The 10,422-nt window shown below is 39.5% G+C and overlaps 2 protein-coding genes across 2 annotated transcripts; one reads left to right on the top strand and one right to left on the bottom strand.

Annotated features, from left to right (window-relative positions):
* Positions 1–48: 48 nt before the first annotated feature.
* LOC113673896 (uncharacterized) lies at positions 49–5,249 on the bottom strand. Its single transcript, XM_027190361.2, has 3 exons — positions 4,859–5,249; positions 4,169–4,750; positions 49–1,603 (listed from the first exon to the last, which is right to left on the bottom strand). Exons 1-3 carry the CDS (start codon positions 4,872–4,874, stop codon positions 1,314–1,316), a joined length of 888 nt encoding a protein of 295 aa, XP_027046162.2. The 5' UTR covers positions 4,875–5,249; the 3' UTR covers positions 49–1,313.
* Positions 5,250–5,397: 148 nt separating this feature from the next.
* Positions 5,398–7,706, top strand: LOC149034824 (uncharacterized). The gene has a single exon (XM_089193653.1). The coding sequence runs from the start codon at positions 5,492–5,494 to the stop codon at positions 6,044–6,046; it is 555 nt and encodes a 184-aa protein (XP_089049779.1). The 5' UTR covers positions 5,398–5,491; the 3' UTR covers positions 6,047–7,706.
* The last annotated feature ends 2,716 nt before the right edge of the window (positions 7,707–10,422 follow it).

Raw genomic sequence — 10,422 nt, forward strand, 5'->3', positions numbered from 1 at the left:
TTTTGTTGACTTGAAACTGTTACTAAGAGGAATGAAGCCCACATGATGCCATGTAAGTAGCCAAAACTTTATTAAGCAAACGAGGGTCGTTTGAGGTACTTTACAGATGGACTCTCGTATGATCGACAGTTTCTAATATCTTCAACCAAACTAGCTCCCAGTTCTCCTCTAAGGGCAGAAACGTTGCTAGTAAGAGACATGGGAACGACATAGTTATGGTACGGCTTCCATTGGATTAGTTTGCATTTTAATGTCTAGTACGTTCCGTTTAATTTATGTGTAAAAGAAAGTGATATAGAGGTGACCTCCAGACAGTATTTTAGGGCTTTTTAGTGGAACAAAGTTTGGCTCAATTTAAAGTTGCTCGTTAATCATAGAGAACAATTTTGTGTCGAGAGTAATCTGCGTTCGGTGATTGGTCCAAAACACTCGCACTGACCTCTTAACTAGTCAGATACCAAACTGAAACTAATTGCGACTTCCTTTGCTTCAAGCAGTATTCTTGTTTTTACTTAAAAACTCATTTGGAGTTTCCAATACTTTCTTCGCTCTGTTTGATCGTTTAATAACTTAACACAACTGCATTATGGTATTTAAAGCTGTTCATTGACAAAAAGTTTATATATTACACTCGCATTTTCACACACAATCTTTCCTGTCATAGAGAAAGCTTTCCTTAAAAGAACGTCTTCGAGAGAAGTTGCTCTATGTACAAACAAAGTTGTGTAGCCTTTCCCTTCTTCCTGTGTGCTCGACGTACTCACATCCATTCCTTAAGGTTACGATTAAGTCGATTAATCTTTGGGAAGAAAGATCAGTAGGAGGAACTTTAAAAAAAAAATCAGAAACAAAATCTCCTCTCCCTTCTCCATCAAAAAATTCTATCTGTAATTGGTCCTAACCCACGTGCTAGAAAAGAATGAAGAACATTTCTCGCCTTTTCGTATCTCGTTCGAATACGGTTACAAGACTACCATCGGGTCAGATAAACAGCCTCTTTTTGGAGTCCTCGGATCTCCCACGGAAGGAAGACACAGAGACTGGACCCTGGAGAACGTTATATATCTGCATTTCACAGAGGAGGGAGCGAGTTCCTAACTGGCTAGCTATGTTCTAAACAGTTTAATTATCACTTCTGTGTCACCAAATGGCCATTCCTATCTAAGACTACAATTGTGGAAAGCGTTTTCCATCTGCGTTTCAAAGGGAAGTGAGTTCGAAACTGTTAATCCTCTCTAAACTACTATGGAGCCACTCCTATGAAGAAGTAGTTGTTGGTTCTAGTTCATAAATTACAGTTCAATGAACAATTCTCATTGAACATTAAACTTTGGAAACATTAGTTCGATCCACTCATCTTTGTCAATTTTTCCATCTTTATTACTGTCTACCAGCGCAATATCTTTTGCTGCTCTCTCCAAGCTGATGTCCTGGCCAATGTCTTCACTGAAATCTTTCAGCTCTTCTGCACCGATCAAACCATCTTTATCCAGATCGAGCTCGGAAAAAAGCTCTGAGAGTGTCTGCTCCTTTGTCCGCATGGCTTCAAACTCCGCCAGGTTTGGCACGAATGTGAAATGGTGGAGATCTTCATTTGCCCAATCTGAAAGCAGAGTCTAAGAATTACTTATGCAGGCTAAGTCACGTGACTGGCCTCTGCCTATTTATAGTTTTCAAAGATCTCTGGGATTTCTCTCTGAGATACGCTTCATGTCACCAAGCCACCGCGCCTTGGAATCCATTAAATGGCGGACAATTTGACAGAACTGAGTTTAAGAGTTACTTATGCAGGCTGAGTCACGTCACTGGCTTATCCTGAAATCTAATGTTACGTAAGATCGAGCCAAAAAAAAGTTAAGAGTTTTAGTTTAAACTCGTTCCTACTCTGTTGACAAACGACAACAAGAACTTGAAAAAAAAATTAATTCAGAGGTTTATGAAGTTGTTCTCAAAAATACAACGAAAAGGAGGCTTTGATCAAAGTAAATACTCTTTTGCACAGCTATATTCCAGAAAGCATCCATTTTAAAATTGTTAGCTGGTGAAATTTCTCAAATACCTAATTACAGGAAATTTTAATGCGATCATGATAACCACAGCACAATCCCTCTTATCTTGATATTTCATCTGATGCAGTTTACACATTAGTAAAATTCTGTTCAGATTATCAGGTATTAAGACTGTCAATTGTCGTAATCCTGATCTTCTTACGAGCTAAGAGTTTTACATTGTCCTTACTTTATTTTTGAAGGGATGATTGCCTATCAATGTCGTTTCAGTTCTTCAAATTTCCTGTTACGACTCATGCATAAAGCATTCTTTATTGCACAGTCGATCTACATAATGTGATGAATTTTGTTAGGAATAAATTGCCTTTTGATCGCAGTTCTTTCAACTTTCAATTAAATCCTCTTTCAAGGTTCTTTTTGCTAATCGTTTCCTAAGATCCTTTGTTTCATTAAAAAAAAAAAAAAAACAGGCTCAAGTTTCTTGAACAAAATTTACTCTTCTTTCCCCAACGGAGTGAAATCTTGTTTGTTTACAAACACTCAACCTCAGCCTTACACCTTACAACTTGAATTTCCGAGTCAGGACCTAATTCACACGCTTCTCAAAACTACCTACTTTTCTCTTGCACTGTTCCGGATTTGTCCGAAAATTACACTGCAATCAGCGATAAAGAACTTTGCAGACATGCGGACGCCTAATTAAAAAGCGGTCACACAAATTATAGCTTCTTGGTATTGACATTTGTTTTTTTATTTTGCAAATATCACAGCGAATTTGTGTAGAATAGGAGACCACCTGCGTTCAAATTAGCAAAACACACTGCTTGCACGTTTGTTTTTATTGAAAAAACCGACCTTTCATTTCAGCTAGGCCTGCTGTCAGCACTCTTTGACCGATATGGTTGTTTTGCTTTATTACCAAGAGTAACTCTATATTTTGCGGTCAATTAACGTGTACTTCTCTTCAGTTGCAAATTAGTGTGTCTACTGAGTGAGGAGTAAGTGGTCTTGCTTATCGATGCCTATATTCTCCCTGGCGCCTTGTATTCTTACCATCTTTTTATACTACGTCCAAGGGTTATCGGTTTTCCTGTTTGAAGCCAAAATAAACAATTTTCGCTTTACCGAAATAGTTCATTGTTCATTTAAAAAACGGGCAGTTGCTAATCTAACTAATTGTAATTCAAGACAGAGGGCATCCAAGCGATAAAATTGTACAAAGGAGAGCGAAAAAGTGCCAAACTATATTAGAAAAAGTTCTTCATGAACTTAACGAAACACTTTAAAAGATATTTCATTAGATATTGGTCAGAGAAGTTTCAGATTATTTCTTAAGATGAAGGGTCAGAACAAGTGTAACTGCGTGTTTATTTTCCTAGTAAAAGTGAATTGTTTACATGCGACATGAAGGGCGCTAATGTAAATTTTTATAATCCGCGACCACATGTAAAGAAACCTCTAAAACGACCTCGTGTCGGTAAATCTAAGAAATGCCGTTGATTGAGACCTCTGATATTCTACATCCGCCTGTTAAAAAACCTGACTAAAACTAGCAATTTGTGATATTTAATTCCGCTTGCTCGTTCTTCTTTGATGAAAGACATCATAACAGATCTTTCGAGGGCCTATTTGGCTATATAAAGTACCCTTCTTAACCCCAAAGCAGTCTATGTCGCGGAAAGACCTCCAAAAAATCTTGTAAACCCATCCGAAAATTATTGAGAAAACGTTCATGAAAACCGGATAAATTTTCATAATTAGGAGTGCGATTTTTCTTCTGTGGGCTGAAATTCAAAAGACCCCGGACCAGCGGAAGACTGCCAGCCGCTTTTAGAAAATTATATCCGAATGGATCTTTTTAGCGCAGTTGCTGAGTATTTTGCAAATAAACGTAGCGGGATATTAAGAATAAAAATAATGTACTTTGCGCATTTTTGTAATACCATTTCGAACGCCCTAGAGCGAAGAATTGTATCTATTCGCGTGGCTTAGAAGAGTTAATCAAAGCGCAATCTATGCCAGGACCAGTGTCCATTACTTACAGGTCACCTCGCCTAAGGTAAATCCCTTAATTAAACATCCAAAACGTTTTGATATTCGCATGATTTTGAACAGACGTTGTAAAATACCTGAAAAAAAACACCTTGTTTTTACTTTACCTTGCGCCTCACTATCCGTTGAATTGTTAACTCGTTCCACGGCCTCAAGTCTGACATCTTCCGGGATGGATTCATCCTCGAACAAGGACAACAGCTCTTTTCGATCTTTGACATTTTCTATCAGCCAGTCCAGCGAATTATATCTCAAATTCGACTTGGATTTCTTCATGAATTTCATCACAAAGGGGGTATCTTTCGGGTGTTTCAAATAATCGGCAAGTGACATGAACGCCCGAAGAGCTACCATTCCGTTCTGCGAAGTCGAGATGTTCTTCAGCAGCTCCACGATTTCTTCTGAATCTTTGCCATGAAGCTTTAGACCTGCAACTCCGGTAGCTGCTGCTAGAACATAATAAGACTGTTTCTCTTCCCTTAATCCCTTTAAAATCCATTTGACTCGCTTATCTTCAGGCATGATGCGGGGAAAGTGGAGCAGATTCGACACCATTTGGTGTTGAGAGTCCCAGTTGAACTCCAGAATACTACGAACCATATCCTTTTCATAGTCTTCTAGGTGAACATAGTCGATTTTCTTGGACAATCGGTTTGCTTCATCCAAATCATCCTGATTCAAAAACAGCCCTAAAAAAATAAAACCAACAGCAATGGTGTTCAATCAATTAGTACGCGTTAATTGAATCAATGTAATGGCAAAAAAAGACAGACTACTTATTACAATCCAAACCTTACCTAATGAACTCGCCATGTTTGCAGATGGACTCAGTTTAAAACCGGGACACTATGATATTCTAGAAAATACTTCTTAAGGTATTTGTTGATGCAGAGCACTTCGACGCCAAGCAATATCAGCCTCAAAACACTCACATATCTGACACTCAATTGAGCGTGTCTTTTAAGCCGTTATATCACACACGTTTGATTGTCTGGGAGCAGTTCTGGCTGTGTTGATGTCGGTTTGTCACTGCGAAACAATTCACGATTAAGCGCAATGCTCTATGATGAATTTCACCGTTGATTGTCGAGGAATTCTGCGAGTTTTAAGCGGAGATCAGTCCGGTGAAATACACCCTTAAGACAGCTGTATCCTTTCCTTTGCGAAGAGTTCACTAAGCCGAAACTCGAGCCGGTATAGCTGAGTGTTTGTGTTGAAATTGTCTATTCAACCCAGGGGATTGCTGCTTAAAACATCCGGGAACTTGACCTCTGTTGGTCACGGTTTTGTTTATCGATCAATATATTCACTCCAGCTTTGAAATATAGATCGTTTTCACTCACGTGACCAATTCCTTGACTACCGTTGCTACGCCGCCATATTGGTGTACCTCAATTGTAAACAAACTAGTAGCGTCCTTCGCGTGGAACATGGTTTTGTGTCTGATCGTTGGCTGTGGCAGCAAAAGTGGACGAGATGAAGGGTTGTACTTTGCAAGGGTGCCTTCTGTGGTCACAAATCAAGGCGAAGAGGCACAGATACTATCCGAAGAAAGAAGATCGCGCTGGATTTCAGCGATAAACAGTGACGATCTGACCGAAGAGATCTTAGAAAACGATCGTGTGTGCGAAAAGCATTTTGTTTCAGGAAGGGCAGCTAAGAGCTGGGATAAATTTAATATTGAATGGGTTCCGACATTGCTTTTGGGACACAAGAAAGCGTCTGATCGAGCAGATCATAAAGAAGCGGCGGCAAAACGAAGCGAGAGAGCGAGGGAACGTGAACTTGAAAAGAGAGAACGAGAGCTAGAACTAGAGCGAACGGCGAAGAGACAGAAACTTAATGAGCCCGGTGAACAGGTTTCAAACCTTAGCTTTGAAGGAAATGAGGACGAAGAGAAAAAATTAACAGTTGAAGCTGGCACACAAACTGAAGAGTTTGAATATTTATTCAGCTCTCTAAACATTGACCGGAAACCATTTTGATCGGTGGGAATTTGTACAAAACGAAGAAAAAGTTAAATTCTACACTGGATTGCCTTCCTTCGATATCCTGCAAAATGTTTTCGAACATGTTTCTCCGTTTGTTGCTTACAAGTCCCAGAATCTGACCACATTTCAAGAGTTTGTCATGGCTTTGATAAAACTTAAACTTGACGCTCCACATCAAGATCTTTCATATCGCTTTAATGTCTCCCTTTCAACAGTTTCAAGGATTTTTTCATCCTGGATGGTAGCGCTAGATGTACGCCTGGCTCCACTTATCAACTGGCCTGAACGTGAGGATTTATGGCGAACTATGCCACAGTGTTTTAAATATTCATTTGGAAACAAAACTACCGTGATTATTGATTGTTTCGAAGTATTTATTAATAGACCATCAAATCTGCTCGCAAGAGCACAGACATGGTCATCGTACAAACACCATAACACTGTTAAGGTGCTGATTGGGATAACTCCACAAGGTACAATCTCCTATGTTTCCCAAGCTTGGGAAGGACGAACATCAGACAAATATTTAACTGAGAACTGTGGAATTTTAAATAAGTTGTTGCCTGGGGATCTGGTCTTGGCTGACCATGGTTTCACCATCGCAGGGAGTTACCCTTCGCTTGTGCGACAGTATCTCTCTCAACTTGTAAGATTTGTTCTTTTGTAATCTCAATATCTACCTTTTGACAAGCTTTTAATAACTCAGGATAACTCAGAGCGAGGTACCTCTTATCAAATAGATCGCTAATTGTAGGTACGCAGCGACTTTTGAGGATATAGCTGTCTGCATACTCGGGTATTAAGCTTAGAGCGATGGGCTTGCTACTAGACTTACTAAGTTTAGCATAAAAGGTATCCATTTCCGGTTTTGAGGGAACAGGGATCTCCTTTGACACGTTTCCTTTAGCAGAGTTATCAGGGCTGGAAACATTGGAGAGGTTCTCAATCTTGGCATCTAAATCGTTTTTTTATTTTCCTTGCGGATGTAAAGTTTATTTCTCGCACCTTTTCATATTCTACTTGTTTGACGTAGGTAGGTAAAAGCCACGAGCACTTCACTTGCGTGCAGGCAAGTCTGCCATTTATTTTTGTCCACGCTTCCAGATAAAATAGCACGTTTGCTATATGCGAACAGGTTTCTGCCAGGCCAGCCTTGCAACCTAAGCAGTGTGCAAACAAAATTGTTCCTTCTCTTTCCGTGATAACCCAACATGAAATAAGAGAGTCGTTCATACGCTGGGAATGTCTCACCTTTGCTAAAACAAGAAACTTGTCGGCGATTATGTGGCCTTGCACGCTTGCGATAAAACCAGAGACCATTTGGTTATATGCTTCAAGACTTCGGAAAGCTTTAAACTGTTTCTGAGTGAGGAAACTTGTCTCCAAGACAAGATAACACAAAATATCTGTGGATTCAACAGGAGGCAAACAGTCCGGCTTAAAGTCCTTCCCTTCGACTAAAACTGGATCAATTCCAATTGCCGCTATTTTCTGTAAATATCGATCTCTGACTGGAAAATCCAGCTGCTTCGCGTATTCGGATATCGGAAAAGAATAGTCGACCCCGCTTTTGTTCTGGGACTCTTTTTCTTACTCTTTTGAATCCATTTTACTTGTGGGAACGATAATTGTGGAAAAATTACGGGGATTACGCAATCGAAAGTGGTACACCAATATGGCCGACCGGAAATGATGTGACGTCACGTGAAAACGATCTATACCCTTACTCGTTCAATAACCTCAAATATTCGGTTTTTATTTCGGTACTATGTCCATCACGCCTAAATTATTGTTACATCCTGGCGAATATAAGTATTATTAGCAAGGAAAAGCTCGAAATCAGAAAATATATTTGCTTTAAGTGTAATTAGTGTCAGGCGCATCTTTCCGATCAGTTAGACAGGTGAATTGTGATTTTGATTTATAAATGTGTAGACAAAGTAAATTATAAAGTGAGTTGCAGATGGCTTTTGTGAGGGTCTGTACCACTAGATTTTGTATAAAATAATACTTTTGTTATTTTGAACAATACTATTCATGCGAGGGCGGAAGAAAGAAAGTAAAAAAAACGAAAGCAGTTTGTAATTGAAAGAACTAAAATTAAGAACTATATATAGATGTTTAGCAAAATTTTGACTGGCGCCTTAAAAGATACGAGTAAATGTCCCATCTTTTAAATGCAGCCATACTAATCAGCTAATCTGTCTTGAGTTCATATCGTGTCTGTGTGTGTGTTAGTGGAAAACTTGAATTTTATAGATCGTTCTTTCCAGAGTCTCAGGACATTCATTCATCAATTTAAGTTGTGTCACAAATTTAGCAAAAGATCGGGTGATTTCGCTCACGACTGATACCTTCCACGTCAATGTTTAGATAACTGATTTAGATTTTAAGTGAAATGTTTTTTCTGTCTTAAACCTTATCGCGTTTCCTCCAACTCTAATTTATTTCCGTCTGATAAAAGAATCGAAGGCAAGTAATTTATGGACGTCAAGCGAAGGTCATAACAGAGAAAATTCGTCAATGTTGACGAGAAATTGTAGCTTAACCATAGGTTTGTTGTAAAAATAAAATGCGTTGTTGGCAAAAGAAACGATTTTAATAATCTCTCACTTCCAAGATCTCGGTACTATCTCCTTACTGTCTGCTATCCAATTCTTATAAGGTTAATTTGGAGAATTTATTATTGGATCAACCAATTTATATTTTCTATTTTTCTCATCATTTGTCTGCTAGATATTTTATTGATATCGTAAGGAGAAATTCTGTCTTGGTCACTCATGGGCGTTAAAGGATTAACAGCTTTAGCGTTTCGGTATCCTGATGAAGAACCAGTGAAGGAAATTTCTTACACATGGGTAAAAAAAGACATTTCAGACGATTTCTTCCTCTCATCGTGTTATCTTGACCTTGTGATTAGCTTGCGGCAAAGGTTGTAGATATATGAAAAAGTTACAACTGCTCAGCTGAAATCACGGAGTCTGGGTATTGTCTAGTCTTATCACTTTCAAGACTGGTGATCTACATGTCAATTCTCTGCACTATCTGTCATACATTTCTTGTGATTTTACAACTATGAATCTAGTGTTTGGTCAGGAATATCCCCTAGTCGATGTTTCTCTTTCTTCTTATAACCTTTCCTCTTCACGATGTATTGATCGAGAGGAGAAATTCCTTTTTGGTCAGTGGAGAGAGCTAACCGGGATCCTTGTGTTTTGATAAGTCACAATGCTTTGAGTCGTTTGTGTTGTGACGCAGGAAATTAACGTAATTTCATGGTAACGGAAACTACAAAATATCAGTCTGATAACAAAGAGGAACAAGAAAAACAGGGCTATAAGGAAAGAGGATGCATAATGATCGCAAATATATGTGTTCTTTACATGTCTAAGTCGCTCCGTATGGGAAAAAACCATGCCCTAGGTCTTGAGTGCGGTGTTAAGCCAAAAGCTTAGCTACGTAATCAAGACCTCGGGCACAGTTATTTCCCATCTACGGACTGATCCAGACGATAAATAACTTACTGTTTTTTCAGCTGGTGTCCTTTTTCCGAATGGCGTGGGAAAAAAAAGAAAGATCGTGGTCCGAGTGCGATAAGCTGGAGGGGGAAGCGATTTTTTTGTCACTTGCCCTGCCGGCTTTTCTTCTTTCTGCGATTTTTTAATTTTTTTCAGGTGATAAATATGGCCCCAGGCCCCTCCCCTAGATCCGCCACTGTGTTTACAAACGCGCGATTATGTGGCCGACCAAATTTGAGGATTTAAGATTCCGGCCCACTGGGATGCTTCAGAAGAAAATAAAAGCGCAGCTAGATTTCATTAGGAAATAAGTTTCCAATGCGCAGAAACTACGCCGGTAGCTTTCTCAGTCTTTTATCCAGTTAACCTGTTGCACCTAACGACATATTTGGCATCGCACTGGTCTTAATCCTCTGTTCTCTCCTCAGAACGATCGAGTCCAGTTCCAGGCTAACAAGTTTGCGAGAACGAGCGGTATTAGAGGAAGACAAGTGAATGAGAAAAAATAAAGGGTGACCCTCTAATGAAGAACTCCCCCCCCCCACTCCCCCGTCTCTCTCCTATTTACTCTGCCCATTCGTTTGTCTCCGCTAAGGTACAAGCTGTTGAAACAGCACAGCATTTCCGATCCTTGGTACAGAGGTTAAGTATAGTCGTGTTTAAGACTATGATGCAGAGAGTGTGATGCTGATTTTCCGGGCTTTTTTCATCGTTCCGTCGACTTTGAATTGAGTGGAGCGGTGACTGAATATAAATGTGTGCAGATGCTAAAGCCAGTACTTTCGCCTGTCCTACATAAACGAGTGTACTTCTAAGCCTGTGATTAACCAGCCAAAACTCATCAACGCACAG

This window comes from Pocillopora damicornis, chromosome 14 (assembly GCF_964200805.1).
Source record: "Pocillopora damicornis chromosome 14, jaPocDami1.2, whole genome shotgun sequence".
NCBI classification, from domain to species: Eukaryota; Metazoa; Cnidaria; class Anthozoa; order Scleractinia; family Pocilloporidae; genus Pocillopora; species Pocillopora damicornis.

Excerpts from the sequence above, each read along its gene's own strand:
- LOC113673896 (XM_027190361.2), bottom strand. Across the intron at positions 1,604-4,168 it reads AACGGATAGTGAGGCGCAAG|ATTGGGCAAATGAAGATCTC; the intron begins GTAAAGTAAAAA and ends CTCTGCTTTCAG.
- LOC149034824 (XM_089193653.1), top strand. The coding sequence starts at position 5,492 with ATGGTTTTGTGTCTGATCGTTGGCTGTGGCAGCAAAAGTGGACGAGAT.